Source organism: Acipenser ruthenus, chromosome 8 (assembly GCF_902713425.1).
Source record: "Acipenser ruthenus chromosome 8, fAciRut3.2 maternal haplotype, whole genome shotgun sequence".
Classification (NCBI taxonomy): domain Eukaryota; kingdom Metazoa; phylum Chordata; class Actinopteri; order Acipenseriformes; family Acipenseridae; genus Acipenser; species Acipenser ruthenus.
Window position 1 is genome coordinate 54,187,103 of NC_081196.1, and position 19,697 is coordinate 54,206,799.

The window sequence follows — 19,697 nt, forward strand, 5'->3', positions numbered from 1 at the left end:
TTAGTATTTTCATGTCATTGGCATAAACTATAATATCATTGCTTCACATGGATCTACTGCTGGTATTTATTATTTTGTTCACCTCTCATTATCACTAGCAACATTATTAATCTTTTGGTTCTCAGCATGTATTTTAAACTCCTACAGTCCAGTCCTCCCATGTTATACCGCCGCTGGTTAAAATTGCATCCTCTCATTCTGCCATATGTTCCTTCTGAAGCAATGTGCACCAATTTAAATCAATGGTTTTTTCTCCCCCCTGTTAAGGCCATTGCACACTGGATCCGATAACGCATCCAAATTTAACAGAAAAAAACGGTCATTTGCATTCCCTATTGAACCTTGCACAGTCCGTAATTGTCATACGACGGTGATGCGTTAGATTTGATCCGATTTGCATTAAAAATGACATCGACCAATGAAAAGCGACTGGGAAGACATGTGGGTTCTTGCAGTACCCTGAACAAAATGGAAAATCCAATTGTGTGTGCTGCCAAACAAAAATTACTTTATGATAAATCCAACAAAGATTACAAAGAAAAAAAGAACACATGGAAAGACATGGATTTTGTGCAGTATAGGTTATTATATACTTCTTATTTCAATTGTAGTCGAGGAAGTAAAGAAACAATGGCCTAACCTGGAGAAGCGTGACCGGGCTTAAGTCAGAAAAGATGGGCAGTACATGAAAGTAATGGAAAGTATTTCGGTAACTCATTGCTAGCTTCCCAACTTTATATATATCATATATATATGATATATATATCTAAATAACTGAACGGATTTAGTGTGCAAAGGCCTTTACTCCGCCACTCTCACTGTCCCCCATCTTCCAATGCAGCAAGCCAAGCAAATGCACACAAATGCAATGAAGTCTCCCTCACTTTACCACCGGCAAGATACTCGTAACCAGCTACAGTGCTGAAAATAACTACTTATTCTCGGACATCTTCCATGTTGTTTAATATACAGAACACACTATAAAATGTATAAATGTGGATTTTTACTGACCCCCATCCTTGCTTTCACGTGTGTTTGGGACCCTTAGTTGGCGGTATAATGAGGGAGCACTGGACTTTCAACAATTAACAGATTCTTTAATATTTGTAATTGTTTTTTTAAAACACATCTTTCAGTGAGGTTCCGGATCGCAAAGGGCACGTTGACAGAAGTGACAGCTGCCTGTTGTCAAACTGATTCATATGAAGTCACGTACTCGGAGCGAAAGCAGCACTTAGACCTTAAAACAAGGATAGACCCGTTATAATGGATATACCTAGAATGGTGCTTTGAGACACATCTTAGCATTTCAAGCCTCACATTGTACTCCTATAACAAGTATTGTGATATTTGTTAGATGAGTCAGAAGTGTGTCAATCGGTAGTCCAGATTTAAGGAGAAAATGGCAACATTTTAAAACGCTTTATGTAATTACCTTTAAGTGCAGTGCTTGACAAATCCTGCCTCCTACTCTAGTGAGAAAACCCCATTAATGTGTGGGTGTCACTTTAAAGCCCCAGTGGAGTACCGTTAAGCAAACTTTTTAATAAAGCATAGGAGTAGAAAAATGGCCTGAGATTCCAGTGCTTTATTCCAAATGTACCCAAATAAAACTGTGTGAAGCACCTTTGGGATTAACAACAAAATCAGAACGGTAGTGAAATGTCAGGATTTGTCAACAGGCACTTTGTGTTCTGTAATCTATTTGTGAGGAGGGGGACACACTGCACAAATATTCCCAAGTGTCACATTGGTTACTAAGTTTGGTGGATATTTTCTTTGTTATTTGTGGTTGATGTCTCCACTGATCATTGATGTGGGAAACAGGAATCCGTAGCTGAACACAAATCTTGTCACAGATTTATTCTGCACTGAAAATCTTTAAAACAAACAAACAAAAAAGAAAAGGTTTTAACATTTCAGCTACATAAGCTTGTTCAGGAATAGCATTGTGATGTGGGAGTGAGCGTGATAAATGAGCAGTCAAAATGGTATTACATCAAATGAAAGGTTAGAAAAAGGACAGCAGTGCTCCTTTCAGCGGTTAACAAAGAACAAACGTATTTCATATTTGAATTAGTTTTAATTATTGTTTTATTACCATTTTATCCTCTGTACAGTAATTTATTTTTTGAAATTTAAATTCAGGGATGCAATTAACAGTCTATTTGCTTTTTAGTGTGTGTCATTTTTCTTCTTGTGAATTCAAGGTTGGCATCCACCTCCTAAAGTCTTTTTTAATTATATACTGATTCATCCTTTTTGGATATTTGGGTTATTTTACTCCTTTTGAGAAGTACAGACATTCTCATGTAGGATAATACATGTTCAGATGGTGTCTATAACAGTGCTATGTACAGTCATGTATTGCATGTTATTCTTTCCTGATCATTGCTGGTCTGCCTGCAGTCCATGGCTTATGATTCACAGACACATTTCTCCTAAACTCTTTTTTTTCTCTCCTCTCTTGTTACAGTCTTCCAGTTCGGGTAAAATGCATTTGTCAGGATACGGCGTTGAGCTTGCTATTAAAAGTACAGAGTATAGAGCTGTGGATGACACCCAAGTGAAAGGTGCTTATTGTTTTCTATAAATATGATGTGTGGTTTCTTTTATTTAAAAATTAGAAAGTTTTTTGTGTTGGATAGAAACATGGAAGTTGTAGAATTGTGGACTCCTCTTCAGAGTTTTCCCCATAGTAAGTTGTGCTGGACCTTCAGGATCGTTGAGATGGTGAAATAACGAGACATAAGTTCGGCAGCCAAGAGTTTATTCACCAGAATGAAAGCTATACATAGCTCTTTTCTAGTTGCTGTCTTCTGAGTACTTCTCATAGAGAGTATACCTAGAGGCATAAGTTAAATACAACTAGCAGCATAGTTGAAGGTTTAAAGCACTTAGTAAGCTGTAGTAAAGTAAAATAACAAGAGCACATGTACTCCATTACTATTAGTTATCCACCATATCCCCTTCTTTCGCTATCCTTTGACTACTGAGACTACCTACAAGGAATGGAACTCCCTAGGAGAGTGGCTAAGCATAATTGAAATACATTTCAGTGCAAGGTATAGCAGTTCATTACAAAGCGATTAATCTTTTTATTAACACCACAGTAAGTTTTAAGGCCTATTCACACCAGACATGATGCGATTTGTCCTGCGATAAAATTATACTTTTGACTGTGACACTACCTTTCACAACCGTGACGACAGTTGCGCGTGATGTGATAGGCAACTCCTCTGATTGGTCATTCCTTAGCTGCTGTGCAACAAATCACAAAAAATAGACCCTAATACCCGTCACATCGCAGGCAATGTGAATGGTTCATATCAAAGCTACATGTATTATTATATTTTGTCGTGTGTCGTACTACAGATTCGCTTGTCGCACAGTGTCTGGTGTGACTAGGCCTTTAGAGTCGCACATATCATTAAACTGTGCTTTAATTGCATTTTCTATTGCTTTCTTTATTGGTTTAACACCAGATACAAACACGACTGTGCTTGAGGATGGTGAAGATGGTGATGAAGTCCAAGGTTTTCTTTTTGAGAATTTAAAGTATGTGAAGTATTTCATATCTTAATAAAACTAAACAACATTCTGTGTGGACATAAACCAACAAAAAACTATTATGAAACTATTTAGAACAACCAGTTTGTAAACCATCCAAATTCCTGTGCACATTAAACTCTGGCTTGATTGAATTTCCCAACCCTCTTGCCCAGGTCAATAAAATATGCAGCCAACAAAACATCCCTGGAAATGAGATGCCACAGCTATATGATTGCTCTATATTGTGATTGACATTCCAAATCTGTTTCGTTATCCCCCTTTCACAGTACGGGGCCTGTTGCCAATTGCTGCTTTCCAAGCCAAATGTTTTGTTTGAAGTCCAACTCTGAGTGCGGTATTTCAGCTATTTTTAAAAAATAGCTGAAATAAGCAGTTTTGGACACAAAATAAATACTTTTGGGGAGGAAATGACACCCTCATATGAGGCTGTCGTGCATTTGCGTCTGCAATATGTCCCCATATAAAGACTAGAAAGAGTTGTATTTTTTTTAATTTTTTTTTTTTTTTAAATCCGTCCCATGCATGATAGGGTTAAACCCCAGGACTTCTCAAATAATAGTATCCAAACAAGTTATAGCTGGATAATGCATCGAGTGTCTTACCAGTATAAAAACCTTGACGTCGTTTTGGATTTTTATCCACTCTGGTGACTGTTAACTTTTACACGCAGAACGCCCACATTTACTGTGGAAATACCTTTGATTTGATATTTTCTGTATTTTAATCAAAAAATACAGTGCCGAATCCATGGTGTGACACAGAAGGGTTGTAGCAGCTATAGACAAAGACTATACCCTCAGCAGGTTAATACGCTGTGGTGCATGCTTTTGAAATTGACACTTTTTATTTCTTATTTTTGTATATGTTAAATTTTCTTGTCTCTGTAGGAAAGTGCATCCCGATATGAAAGAAGAGCTTGGAGAGCTCAGAAAGCACCTCATTGAAAGTACTAATGACATGGCCCCCCTGAAGGTCTGGGAACTTCAAGGTATTCCTGCTGCGAGAATGAATGCCCAGAACTGTTGATTGTGTGGTGCGGCCCTTTCTATTGAATTGTGAATGTCAAACGAATGACATAACCTGTTATCTTGTAAATTGTTCTATTATCAGCCCTTCACAACCCCCCCCACCCCCCCCACAGTACATTTTTAATAGAAACATTAACTGAAAGGACAGGCTATTAAAAACATTCTTGGGAAGCCATGGAGCAGATGTGAAGAAGCTGATTTCCTATGCAGAGTCTCGGTTGCTGACCCGCCGGCAGACATGTTGACACTGGAGCAGAGTTTGAATTGAATTATAAATTGTTGTCGGTTGCATTTGTCCCCTGTGCTGTTTCCAATAATGTGGCACAGAGGTGGGTTTATAAAGGAATGTCATTGTAACATATAATCCATTATTTTTATCACACATTCGATCATGTGTTCAGAATGGTAGAGGACGATTGTAAAGCTTGGAATAGATTGAGGAACTGCTAGAAGAGGCGCAGTACACTAGAGTAAACCATGCAGTATCTCTTAGTTTAATTTCTATCGCACCATTGTACTAATACACTAGTAAGCACCAAAGGTTAACTTAAACTACCTGCTGCTATCCCTGCTTAAAAATGGTTTACTGTTGTATTTTATCCAAAAATCTGTTAGAAATCTTGACAATCTTAACTGTTACTTTTATTGTAAGAAGGTCTGTTACTAATCATAAACCAAAAAAATAGAAAGCTACTAAATTTCTTTATTGTTTTTTTTTAAATCTTTTATAGACCTTAGCTTCCAGGCCGCAGCTCGGATTACCTCAGCCCCAAAATATGATGCTATGAAGTTAATGAGAGATATAAGTCAAAATTTTCCTACAAAAGCCAGGTAATGTACAACATTTAGATGATGGATTATAATAATAATAATCCAGTGCTTTTAATTTTATGATGTTAGAATTAGAAAGAGCTCCTGATTGCATCGGTATAAAGATTATTATTATTATTGTAAAAAAAAATGTATTGGTTTACTCAACAAAATGAAAAAAATGTGGGTACACAGTATATGGGTGCCATCCCATGTCGACTATTCAAATTGGTTGTACTGTTGATGGGTATGAATTAAACAATCCACCTTGAGGATGCTGAAAGATGGATAGATGATCGGATAGATTTGAGAATTAATAATGGATTTGTACTGCTTAGCCAGAATTAAGAAGAGCTGTCAGTGACAGTAACATTTTTATTGTTCCCACAGATCACTGACAAAAACTGTCGTAAACCAGGAAATGAGAAAAGAAATTGAGGAAAATCAAAAGGTGGGACTTTACACTAGAGCTGTGCTTGATGGAGTTTGAATTTGCAGTTCTATTTAATGTGTGACCTTGAATTACACCGTGTAACAAATTTTTTTTTTTTTTTTGGTTCCTGGGTAGTAAGTGTTATTTCCTAATTGCTTATGCCTCAAAAGTATAGAAAATGGCTACTATTCCCCACAAACTTTGCTTTTGTGACCAGGACAGTGATATTTTGAAATTTACCTATTTCCAATGAGAAAACGGGCGAATTTGTGTCTTTTCGTTCACATAAAGTCAGAAAAAAACAACATATGAATCCAAATTAACATGTATTTATACTAAAGTAATACAAAAATGACTACAAAAGATTTAGAAGTGAGTAGTTTTTCGAGATTTACGATTATACTGTAAATCACTTTCACGAATCAGCCCCCAAATGTAGTCTCCCATCATGTTCTCGTTATACTGTCCTTGGTAGCGGCATTCAAAGTCCAGTATATCCTGGTGGAAGCGCTCGCCTTGCTCCTCCGAGTACGCTCCCATGTTCTCCTTGAATTTATCAAGATGAGCATCAAGGATATGGACTTTGAGGGACATCCTACAGCCCATTGTGCCGTAGTTCTTCACCAGAGTCTCAACCAGCTCCACATAGTTTTCGGCCTTGTGATTGCCCAGGAAGCCCTGAACCACTGCGACAAAGCTGTTCCAAGCCGCTTTCTCCTTACTAGTGAGCTTCTTGGGGAATTCATTGCACTCCAGGATCTTCTTTATCTGTGGTCCGACGAAGACACCGGCTTTGACCTTTGCCTCAGACAGCTTAGGGAAGAAGTCTTGAAGGTACTTGAAGGCTGCCGACTCCTTATCTAGAGCTCTGACAAATTGTTTCATAAGGCCCAATTTGATGTGCAGTGGTGGCATCAGCACCTTCCGGGGGTCCCAGCCGTACTCATCATACTTCAAGGCGTCCAGCAAGGTCTTGATGCTGTTGTAATCCTCTTTGAGGAGGAAGAGACGGGTACTTGTTACCATTATGGAGCAGCACGGCTTTGAGGCTCCTGGATGAGCTGTCAATGAAGGACAGTATAACGAGAACATGATGGGAGACTACATTTGGGGGCTGATTCGTGAAAGTGATTTACAGTATAATCGTAAATCTCGAAAAACTACTCACTTCTAAATCTTTTGTAGTCATTTTTGTGTTACTTTAGTATAAATACATGTTAATTTGGATTCATATGTTGTTTTTTTCTGACTTTGGGTGAACGAAAAGACACACATTCGCCCGTTTTCTCATTGGAAATAGGTAAATTTCAAAATATCACTGTCCTGGTCACAAAAGCAAAGTTTGTGGGGAATAATAGCCATTTTCTATACTTTGGAGGCATAAGCAATTAGGAAATAACACTTACTACCCAGGAACAAAAATTGTGTTGCATAGTGTTATCAGTTTTAAGAGGCAATACGTTTTAATAAGATAATCAGGTAAAAGTTATGTTTTATACCAAGTCACATGGCAACTGTGAGTTGAAAGGATTTCTAACCCAAGTCCTCTGAAAATAATATTCTCTGCCCAGGAGTGTTTTATAACATCTGGCTATAAAAATATTAATGACAACCGATGTAAAAATGCCCTCTTCACATTACTGTTAACTACAGACTTTAAATTGGATTTCAAATCTGACCATATTTTTATGATTATCCAGCATTGGCAGTGTTACAGTTTATTTTTTTATGACCACCTCTAAAATGAACATTGTTAAGCAAAATGATCAAATCAGAAAGTCTGCAAACCGTGACAGATTCAAATGAAATCTCTCAGATGGTGATGTAAACTGTTAATTTATGGTACCACTTGCCTATTGACCCAGATGTTATGCAAGTTTTGATTTTTGATATCGAGAACAGATATTCTAATGCATTGCTAAGGACCTTATTTAGCACAAGCTAATTTTTTCATAATCTAGGGGTGTATGGAGGCTGTCTGTCTGATCAACTGCCTGATTATTTTTTTTCATTTATCTGGATAACTCCTTGTGAAATTCTGTTGACATTCTTAAGATTTTTCAGAATCAGTGGTTATTTGGAGGCACCATGTTTGTCTGTCTCTGCTTCTGTATGTTAACAAGTCATTCAGTATGATATGTTTTGTTTTTGTTCACATAAATATCCCATTTCTCTTTTTAATACAAAAATAACCCCCAGCATTATTTTAAACTAATTATGTTGAAGCAGAAAAAATACTCTTTTTAAAATGCTAGCATATGTGTTTTTGATTTTATTTCCTGAGCCACCCCTAACTCAATTTCAGTTTGCACAAATTGAGACAAAATAATCCTGCCTTGCCCAATATTGCATCCCTGTGGATTGCTGAGATGCCCTGCTGAGCTTCCTGAGTGCTGCTTTCAACTAAGCCCTCGTGCTCACTTGCAGGGAAGATAGAAAGGCAGAGTGGGACAAAGGGGTGCATTAAACACAGCATCAAACAAAACAGAAAGCATGGAGCGCTGTACCAAAAAATGTGTGTCCCTCAAAGAGGGTTCAAATATGCCCTGGAATGATTGCATCTTGTGACTGATTTTTGAAGGAACAGAGATTCTTCCCCAACACAGAAGCAACGAAACAAACAAAACAAATACACTATAAAAATTTGGTTGCTTGTTGATAGCTGACGTTTTTTTTGTTTGTCACAAGTTAGCTGCTGTTACTGTAGGTCTATCTCTACAGAACTGGCACCCAGTCACAGTTGGGTTGACTGGAGGATGGTATTGGAAGTACAGATTTGAAGCTGTGACCATCTGATAATCAACCTTCAGTCATGGAGATGGTTGAGAAAAATCTTCCTGTGTGCCCACCTTATTATCATTCTATATAAATATTTGCGCTGGCCAATAAGGTGATAAATATGCCTGTAGCACGCCACTACTCTCGCACCACTAACAAGCTGTGTTGAAAACAAAGGATTTACAGGCAGGACAGAACCAGCGGCCCTGCAGGTTATATAGGCTAAATGAAATCTTACCTTCTGATCAGAGCTGCCTTCATCCCATGTTGAGTTTAATATTCAAATCTTCCAGAAAAACTGAATGCAGCTGAGAGAACATTCTGCAATATATTGGCCTTTCACCGTGACCATGCAGACACATGCTGTGTAGTTCTGGATATGTCTCATCCGGCTGCATGCAAGCCAGGTTGAAAGAAGGACTGAACAAGATTAAAGGTGCTATAATCTCATCTAGTCCGCGGCGAGGCAGTAGGTAGAAAGCAGGAGACGAGTGATGAAGTGGCCTATGGCTGGAGACTCTGCAGGACTTACTTGGCTGGATCAGAGAAGCGCTGTCATTGTTTCTAATCATGTATTGGATTACTGCCTTTGCATGCCTGGAAATCTAAAGGTCAAATAACCCTTTTTTGTTTGTTTTCCTGGGGAATTTTTATAGATTAAATAATAGAGCAACTATGAAGGAACACCAATTCAGTCAATAAACACATCATCAAGTGTGTGTTAATTCAATCCAAACCTATATTGCTACCTATTTTCCCTGCTTTATTATTTACACTTTAATTGTTCAGAAAAAACATTGAATTTGTCCTTAAATCCCTGTTTAATGGAGAAATAACCGACACTTTGCTACAGTCGGCAAAAAAAATATATATAAGCATGGACAGTGTGTCTTCAACTTTATTTGTATTCTTTTTAGCACCTCACAGAAAGTTTGGGAATTAACCCTGGTGATTCTGCTTTATTCATTAATGGACTTCAGATTGATTTAGACACTCAGAATGCATTCAGGTACAGTTTTTAAAAGTTATTTTTAAAACTTTAAACTTACATTACTCTCTCTCTCTCATTCATATATATATATATATATATATATATATATATATATATATATATATATATATATATATATATATATATATATATATAAAATGTATATGTATTATATGTGTGTATAAATGTCTATCATTTTTCCGATTGGATGCATGTATTTCTTTTAGTGTTCTAGATATTATACGGGGCGAAGGTAAGACCATGGAGGGTCTTCATGACCTTGGTATCAAGAACAATGATCTGAGTAAACTGCTGAGGCTTGCTGTTCATCCACCGGAGGATAGCTTTGCTCTGGACATTCGCCATCCCGCAGTCATGGTGAGTGTTTTTCAAGAGAAACGATCAAAGCAAAGACTAAGCATGTAAGAGAGCCAACCATTTCAACGTAAACACTTATGAGAATAAAAGGAAAAAATATATACTATACCAGGCAATTAAAGTACTTTAGAAAAGGGAATGCTGTAATGCCTGTTTTAACAAGATAGTTGATACGTACACTGCTTACTGATTTAGGTATACATTTAAATGACATTTTTGCTGTCTGACTTGCACATCCAAAAATGGTAAAATATTGAAAACCATGAATAAGTAAAGGGCCATTGTGCTGTATAGTACGGTATGTAGATGATTCATGTTGCCACTTCCTAACTGTTTAGTATTGAAGTGTAAAACGAGGGAGCACTGTACTAGGGGTGTGCTGATACTCGTACTCGTAATTGAATTTTAGAAGTATTTATCGACTGGTATTTAATAAATCCATTCATTAATGTGTTGATTTAAAAACAAAAGCTGTCCTTCCCCCACCTTCACAGTTGAGTACCAATCAATGGCAATTAACTTCCTCACCGAGTGTGTTTTAAAAGCCGATTGGAAGCAAATTTTCCTCTCATCCGGGACACTGACATTTTTACTGCCATTCTGCTTTACCAAGGCCGTCATCTTACAGAAGTTAATTGCCATCGATGGAAACTCATCTATCTCTTACTAGTCCCCCTGGCAGAGAAACTAATTTTCCTCAGTTCACTCAGGACTTTTTTTTCTGTCTTCTGCAGTATGTTTGAATGTTGCAAAACCTTCAGAAGTCTTCACTTTCCGCTGCACAGGAGTCGAATTTGATACCCAGCTGCATTCTGTAGCTGGTTAAGCTAATAAATGCTCTATCTGGGGAACTGCTCCTCCAATTTGATTAAACTTGCATGGACATTTGTTACAAGCACGAATTATTAAAAAAAAAAAAAAAAGGAAAGAAAAGACAAGGTTAAAACATTTCTGTGAGTTCATCCTTTTTGATATTTTAATTGACTTGTTAATTACCTAATTGAACTGAACTTAGCATTCGTCCACAGTAGTTGCCTAATATTCATGAGTTGATCCTGGTCTCTCCCCATGCCCCCTGGTCTGACTGTGCACTCCACTGTGTTTAACCAACATGGATAATTAAAAAGGACACGATCATGGCCTTGTGCCTCACACCGCACACAGGCGTGTGTAAAATGTGTCTTACCGCACACCCTGTCGTGGCTGTTTGCTTACTGGAAGTGGTATATTTGAGTTTTTTTTAAAGGATGTTAATAAAAAAAATAAAAAAAAGTTAGGATTTTCTCAACAGACTTACATGAATGGTAGCCATCAAAATGGTAGCCAGACTTCTGGACTTACTAAGCAATAATTAACAATAAGCTCACTTATTGACTATTGAATCTTTAATGCATTTACCTCTCTTTCTTTTTTTTCTCAGTGGGTCAATGATATTGAAACAGACCACTTGTACCAGTCCTGGCCTTCTAGTTGTCAGGAGCTTCTAAGGCAGACTTTTCCAGGTGTAATACGCCAAATCAGACGAAACTTTTTCAGTTTGGTAAGCCTTGACAAGCTGCCTTGATGTGCCCTGCTGAGCATGTTGTCAGTGATCTGTTCAGCTCAATACTTGTTTATATTTGCGTGTGCATGAAATATGAACATCCAGCAAATCATATCGTTTGATGTTGGCCCCTTAAAGAAAAAAAAGTCATAACCAGTGAGTTGAATCTTGCTGTTTTACACAAATTTGCTCATTAGTAAAATGTTTAGTAACATTTCTAATGATGTCTGGTTCAAGACATCAATAGTGCTATTGGAGAATGAATAACATTTCAAATCTAGCAAAGAATACAAAAAAGCATCTTTACATCTATTTACAGATTTATGTTGTTGTTGTTGTTGTTGTTGTTGTTAACTCAATGGATCCAGTTTTAACAACCATGGTATTGGTTTACAAACATGTGTTTTAGGTTTTCAAAGATGTCATTTGTCAGACCTGAAAACTAATTGGAATCCTCAGCTTTTGATGTTCGTACAGATATGGCCAAAGGGTTTGCAACACCATATAGAATTAACTCATTTTACTTCCTAAAGTCAATTGTAACCTGCTGAATAATGTTATGTTAACATATTGAATTGCATACCGCTTTGTAGTTTTTCATGTACTTAATGAAAAACTGACATTGAAAAATGTGACATTTCAAAATCTAATAAAATACTGTACTACTATTATGGGTTCTGGTAGACTTTTGCAATATCATTTTGTAGTTTATTTGAAATAAAAGGTCTAAATTATGTTCATATAGTTTTTTCTTTTAAATTCTCAGTCCTAAAATTATAGGTGATGCAGAACTTTTGGTCATAGCTGTGTTTGTTTGTGTGTGGTCCCCAGTCAAGTTCAGTTACAGTTTAACATTAGCCAGCAGGAGTGTGGTTGAGCTGGGCTCCTTGCCCTCCTTGTCATTTGTGTGACATTTGGGGGGGGGGGGGGGGGATAAAGCGTCATCTAATCCGCAGAACCACACCCCCCAACCTTCAGTGAACCCAGATTCTAATTGTTTTCTTGTTTTCAGGTGTTGTTCATCCATCCTGCTCAAGAAGAAACAGTTGAACTAGTTAAACTAGCTGAACTTTTCTACCAGCACAGGATTCCTCTCAGGTCAGTATTACCAGAGAGTAAGAATCCATTGATATATTAATGCATTCCAACAGCCTTCTGGTTCTGTCGGATCTCTCTTCTTTTAAGTCTTGGTTTGTTTCCATGGAAACCACTTTGGAAACTAAATATAAGTAATAGAAAAAAATGTAAAGTGGCAGTGTACATCATATATAGCAAGGTCCTCTGTTTACCAAAGGAACTTTTTCAAAAAATACAGTCAACCTTTTTTTAATTACAGGGAAAATAATAATCTACCACAAGTAGAAGATTGTTTAACTCGCTATAGATCTTAAATTATTCCCACATTTTAAACTGTAAAGAATTAGATTTAAACGTTCGATGTTGAGAAGGTGTAAGTGATGTAGGAAACAGTGTCGTCGGCTGGGTCAAGTTTCTCTAAATACAGAAGGTTTGTAATCCCTGAGGGGAGTGAAACGATTATTGTAGTGTACCCTTCCTTAGCAGATACCTTCTTTTAGGTTCCAGGTGGGAAAAACGTTCCAGGGATTTACAACACATTTTGCGACAGTGTGTTGTGAATCCCTTGATAATTCTGCATTAAAATTGTGTTTTTACAAAAAGAATCAATTTCATTACTTAACAACCTCAGTATTATTGTTGTAATTATTTGCTGCTTTTCACTGTGGTGCATTTATAAGGCATGCCTTATTTTATTTAATTTAGGGAGTTCAGAAACTGATGCTATAATCCAACCTTCGGCAGTTATGTCCGTTTTTATATTTTCATCCAAGTCATACATTTACATTTACATATTGACTTGATTTTTAAACTTTACATAAATGGTCATCAAGCTAATAAGAAAAAGCATCCACAACTTCAATACCCATAATTTAGTCATGTAAATAAATGAGTTCCCTTATATGCAGAATTCAAAGCTTTAACCTTGAGGTACAGCTGTCAAGTTTACAAACCACTGCTGCATTGTTTATAACAGATTGTATTTTTCTATTGAATTCAGACCAGTTTTATCTTTGTTAGATGCAGCAGCAAAACAACCTTGAATCAAGCCAGAGTACAAAGATCATTCATTTCTTATTTGTGGGCTGTCTTTGTTGCTTTAGTTCTGTGTTGTAAAAAAGTTGGTATGCACACAGATGAAACTGTAACCCATTAATGTGTTTTTTCGCCCAAAAGGATTGGGTTTGTATTCGTTGTCAACACTGATGAGAAATGTGATGGTAACAAGGACGCTGGTGTTGCCCTGTTTAGAGCCTTGAACTACATAGCAGAGGAGTATGACTTTGCACAGGCATTTTCTTCCATGGTTTCTGTAAGTACTGTATAAAGAAAAGAAACATTCATGTCTGCCTTTGGACTTTTACATTCTAAGTGTTTTGTTGGAGTTTAACAAACGAGATTGCATTTCTATGCTCTTATACTGTGGTGATTCATGCTGCAGGGGTCCAGAGGATTTTGAAGTGTTGCTTTGTAAAATTCTTGGACATTCCAAATTATTGGGGAAAAAAATCTTCCTCTATAGTGTGAGATGAAATCCTTTAGCACTTGTTTCTCTTCTTTTTCACATGTATAATGAAAGACATAACAGGTTATGATCTCTTCATTGCCTCTCTTATGTGACTGGTAACAGAAGAAAATTGCACAAACAGTATCCAGCCTAGATAATATTATTGTATTACACCTACAGATATACAATAAAGTGAAGAGTGGAGATGTGTTGACTGTGGACAGAGTGGTTGGGTTTCTGAAGAAGAAGTACCCTCGTGCTGATGCTTTGAGAATCATTGGCTTGGATTCCCAATATGATGACAAAAGGAAGGTGGGCTTGGCTAGTTTTTAATACATACTTCTAACCAATGTGGCATCCTATTTGATTTCATGAATGATTTGTGTTTAGGCTCAACAGCAACTCTGAACATCAATATTTTTCTCTGACCTTCTTGTCAAAGCCCTGACTGCCTTTCTTGTCAAAGTGATTTCTATTCAATGTGATGTCAACGATGGCGTTCCCAAATAACACCTTTGTTTAAATTATTAATATAGGCCCTCCTGGTATTTGTAAAAACTAAAATTTACGTTTTATATTTCATTATATATTCCCCCATTTCTTTCTATCCCAAATTCAAAATGCCCAATCTGGAAGATGACGATCAACAGGCAACCTCCTTTCTCGCAGTCAAGTCAATTGCCTTTTTTCACATACTGAACCTAAGCAAAAAAGTTATTGAGCCACTGAACCCTGGAAGCAGGGCCCAGCCTGGACTTGTGCTAGGAGATGAAATGGCTCAATCTGACTTTGCTTAATAAAATAGAGGGAACGCGAAGGCCAATGGTGCATGCCCTTTGCGGAATTTGAACCACTCTCACAAATGGTTCACCCTGCACTCCAAACGGAAGTACTTTTTTTAGGTGAGCTGCTAGTGACCTCAAAACACTTAATGTGTTAGATCTTTGATTTTGAAAACCTTGGCACATAAAGGTCCTTATTTTAATGATCTAAGCAGTGATGTTTTAATGCTCCAAGCATCTGATGTTTTGATGCTGTACATTCAATGGAAAAACGATTGAAAGTGAAGCTGAATGCTTAGTAGATTTTAATTAATGCAAATAGATACTCGAAATACTTTGAGAACAAGAGGAGTGTTTTTTTCTCTGACCTGTTGAAAAATCACATAGAATATCACGCTGTGTAAGCAGCTTGCCTTGACCCCTGTAAAAGAATATCGAAACACAAAATAAAACTCTTAAGTCTAAATCACAATGAAACCACTCTGCAGCAAACAGGCGACCTTTGCTAAGGCTGGAGTTTGTGGGAGCTACAGCAAGTTTTAAGGAGGAATGGGATGCAATACATTTCATTGTTTTATTAAGTTGATATTCTGCATGGGGGTTCCATTGGCGAGTTGGTAACCATGTGAGTTGTCTGATACAACAGGCAGGTGGAATTTTCTACAGGAAGAGTGGGCTGGGTGCTCTCCCACAGGCCTTGTTCAATGGAGTTCCATTCAGCAGTGAAGAAATGGACCCTGAGGAGCTGGAGACCGTTCTTCTCCAACGCATCGTGGAGGCCACAGGCTTCTTGCAGAGATCCGTCTTCATGGTATGCATTGCTTAACATGTTTCCACCTACCTTCTGAATTGGCATTTGATGGACTCATACATGCTTGCATTGACATCAGATCAGTAATTGGTGTCCTAACCTTCATCCTTTTTATTATGGTTATTTTCTCATGTAAATGACTAAGATATGTCTCTGCTAGGAGGTTCTGCTTATGGCTTTTGACCACAAATTATTGTTGAGTAATAAATAGAGATGACGTGATTTAAGGTTGGGACTCAGATTATGGGGCAGCAGTGTGGAGTAGTGGTTAGGGCTCTGGACTCTTGACCAGAGGGTCGTGGGTTCAATCCCAGGTGGGGGACACTGCTGCTGTACCCTTGAGCAAGGTACTTTACCTAAATTGCTCCAGTAAAAACCCAACTGTATAAATGGGTAATTGTATGTAAAAATAATGTGATATCTTGTAACAATTGTAAGTCGCCCTGGATAAGGGCGTCTGCTAAGAAATAAATAATAATAATAATAATGTTTGGTTATAGGATTAGTTATATGTGGTATAGCAGATCAGTGGTTTGTGAGATGTAGCTGCATTATTTTGTAGATATTTCAATGACCACCTGGAATTTGCTCACAGACCACAGGTTGGGAATCTATGCAATGTGACATTGTAAAAGGAAGGCTGTTTAGATAATATTGTTTGTTGTGATATAACAGGGTCAGTTGACTGATGAAACAGATGTGGTGGAGTATCTTATGGACCAGCCCAATGTGGTTCCTCGTATTAATGCGCTGATTCTGAGTTTAAGAAGGCGATACCTGGATCTCACTGCAAAACCAGGTAATTTTGAATTTTTAAAAGTATTATTTTATTATTGTTTATTTAATTCATGCTTTGCCATTTAAAAGTACAAATCATTTTAAAATTCTAGGTGTGAAGACAACTTCTTCGTCATTCAGAATATCTTACAGGTTTTCCTGATGTCAAGATTCTGTGGTCTTTCTTTTAACTTCATGTCTAGATTACTTATCATTGTTCAGTCAGGTTTCTGTGCTATGGGGAAATTGGAGACCTTTTAGCCCAAGACATTCTTTAAAGCGTGAAAGCAGACAAGGAGCACATTAAAAACACAAAGACATCCTATAGTGGTTTTTTATTGTAAGCTAAAACATTTTCCACATGCTGTCCACAATTATCTTTTTCCAAGGATACAATATGTTTTGCAATCATCTGTTTGTGATGAGACCAATACTTGAACGTATCAGAATCTAGGTCATGGTGACTGCTATCTGTGAGTTCTCTAATTAATTTGGCTAGTGAAGCCTCATGTTTGATGGAAGTTGTAAATTCATATGAACAATATATTTGCTGTTGTGCAATGCTGATGTGACCTTAGTTTATATCGCCCTGTATAATGGTAGTAAAGGTATGAATTCAGGTGGAATTCATTACAGTGAATGTTTTATATTGTTATATTCGTCACTAAAAATGTACCTAGTTTTACTGAAAACATTACTCTTGTATTATAAATCTACACAGTTACAGATAAGGCAAAATTCCAGTTTGGAATGTATGGTACAACACTGAAAAAACCCACCCTTTTATCTTTAATAGCATGATCTTTACTGTTGTGACTTTATATTAAGTTCAAATGTCTGTAGGATGTTTAATATTATAAAAGACTGTTTTACAGTTCTGTTGTTCAATCTGTATGAGATCTCTGTACAATAAGAGACACATGACATACTACCTTTTGTAATATAAATACATGATTCTTGATTTTACAGCTATACAAGACTGGTATGACACTTCCACTTTCTCCTTCCTTGATTCCATAGACAAGACTGCTGTTATTGCAGCAAACATGAAATACCTCACGAAGAACGGTAAAGCATTGCATTGTGGTGTTGCTCTGATTTTTAATGAGTCCATGTTCTACATTTCCTAAAAGTTGATGACCATAGAAGGAATCTACTGCTGCAAAGTAGTCCATACGAGAATACAGTATAGCAAAAAAGTAGCTAAAATGGACAGATGTCTAAGGAAATTCTGTATAACATGTGCTTCAGATGAACTGTGACATTAGCAGCATTTTTCAGGACAAAAGATTGAATGAGATGCAAATGTTAAACCGCTTTTTCGATCCTTGTAACTATAAAAACACTGTACAACAGAATGTATATCTTACCAAAGTCAGAGAAAGACCTAGAAATCAAATGAAACTGAAAATGTCATTTATGATTCCAGTTTATTTAAATATTAGTTGAAATGAAGCTGGGTGAAAATCCTTGTGCAAAAATTGATAGCTGCACATAACAACATTATCAGCAGTTCACAAACCTCTAAGAGAAACTATATATATATATATATATATATATATCTCCCTTGGGTGCGGAGAAATGAGTACTACCAATTGATAATGGTTAGTGTCACCAAGAACGTCACTTAAATGGACACGAGGTGTGGGGGGTCATGGGCACTCACCAGAAACCAGGACTGAGAGATTGACATGCCTGAAATATACCCAATGAGAAGGCCTGTATACTTTTCAGTAATGGCAGGTACAATGTGACAGCAGCTTGCATATAAATACGAATAGTTTATACAGTAGAGTGTGCATTACAGCACTTAACGTTGTTGTTCATTCACAGGGCAGAAAGTAATGATTTGTTGTCACAGCTGTCTGCTATAACTGGCCAAGGCAAAACTATTATCTGCTATCTATCTTTTTATAACCAAGCCTTAAATTAAACCATTGTGTGTTATATTAAATGCAGTTTTCAGTTTGGTCTCTAGTTGCCTGCTATAGGTTGAATTGTTTTACCCAGAAGCATTACACAGTTGACTTCATTATTGTTTGCTTTTAGATGAGGATATAATTTATGCGGGGAGCATCTGGATTATTGCTGATTTTGACATGCCGTCTGGGAGAAGACTGCTGTCTAATGCATTGAAACACATGGTGAGTTTGTAGTGATTTTTGTTGCTCCACAGAATAGCAGTGCCCACATTAAACAGGTTTCTCTAAGCTTCTTTGGGCTTCTTTAACATGTTTTTTATAACTTTTTTATAAATGGAAGAATTATTTTCAAGCACAAATACGGTCCTATAAGGATGCTTCCTGGTATCGTACGAATCATGTGAATATTTTTAACCTGTACTCATTCACTTTCTTACCTTAAGCAGACATGAAGCATTACATCATCGCTTTATGCTGTATCGGCCTAATGTACGTGCACAAAACATACTGTAGAGAGCGGTCAGAACCTATTCAAGTAACAAAGGGGTCTACAGTTAACCTTATTGTTAGGCCATTTGAGTGTTTCCAACATCTAAAACCAAAACAACATGCATTTATATCCGGGGTCTCCAATCCTGGTCCAGGAGGGCCGGTGTCCCTCCTGGTTTTTGTTCCAACTATACCCTAAATTAATAATTGGCTCAATTAAGCTTCTAATAAGCACATAATTGGTCAAATTAAGTAATTTAGGGTACAGTTGGAACAAAAACCAGGAGGGACACTGGCCCTCCAGGACCAGGACTGAAGATCACTGATTTATATCGTATCACTGTTGTCAACTTTAGCCTTTTGTTCTGAAGAATGCCCAACGCCATTGCATCATTATAATCAGAGGCACTGACTTTTGGGTCTCTGGTTGTTAGGGGAGTATGTCAATGTTACTTCTGTGCAACAAGCAAAACAACAACAATATTTAAGCCCCCAGATGTCATTAGACGCACAAATGTACCTTTCACTCGGTGCCATTGTTGATTGCAATCCTGCAAGGGAAAACTTCCATGGCTATGAATGTAATCCAGTTACATTTAAACTGTTACGAAGATAGAATCAGTGTTCTATAAAGAACGGTATCTACAGTGGTATGACTTGTGTAAAGTATTACTAAAATTGTAATTATACATTTCATTTAAATATTTAACTGGCCTACATGCTGGTCTGTCACATTTTACATGATGAATGCGATAACTGCATTGATTTTGCGCCAGTCTTCACCATACGCCTTCTGTA

General features: G+C 37.2%; 1 protein-coding gene across 3 annotated transcripts in view; it reads left to right on the forward strand.

Moving 5' to 3' along the window:
* Nucleotides 1-19,697, forward strand: part of uggt2 (UDP-glucose glycoprotein glucosyltransferase 2) — a 60,403-nt gene that overhangs the window by 8,430 nt on the left and 32,276 nt on the right. For all 3 annotated transcript variants that reach the window (XM_059029292.1, XM_034012147.3, XM_059029293.1), the window contains exons 7-21: nucleotides 2,477-2,573; nucleotides 3,486-3,558; nucleotides 4,461-4,561; nucleotides 5,333-5,432; nucleotides 5,802-5,862; nucleotides 9,540-9,631; nucleotides 9,841-9,991; nucleotides 11,412-11,531; nucleotides 12,547-12,632; nucleotides 13,788-13,923; nucleotides 14,299-14,430; nucleotides 15,547-15,711; nucleotides 16,387-16,510; nucleotides 17,458-17,556; nucleotides 18,538-18,632. In XM_059029292.1, the coding sequence (XP_058885275.1) occupies nucleotides 2,477-2,573; nucleotides 3,486-3,558; nucleotides 4,461-4,561; nucleotides 5,333-5,432; nucleotides 5,802-5,862; nucleotides 9,540-9,631; nucleotides 9,841-9,991; nucleotides 11,412-11,531; nucleotides 12,547-12,632; nucleotides 13,788-13,923; nucleotides 14,299-14,430; nucleotides 15,547-15,711; nucleotides 16,387-16,510; nucleotides 17,458-17,556; nucleotides 18,538-18,632 (1,632 nt within the window). The remainder of the gene's footprint in view (nucleotides 1-2,476; nucleotides 2,574-3,485; nucleotides 3,559-4,460; nucleotides 4,562-5,332; nucleotides 5,433-5,801; nucleotides 5,863-9,539; nucleotides 9,632-9,840; nucleotides 9,992-11,411; nucleotides 11,532-12,546; nucleotides 12,633-13,787; nucleotides 13,924-14,298; nucleotides 14,431-15,546; nucleotides 15,712-16,386; nucleotides 16,511-17,457; nucleotides 17,557-18,537; nucleotides 18,633-19,697) is intronic.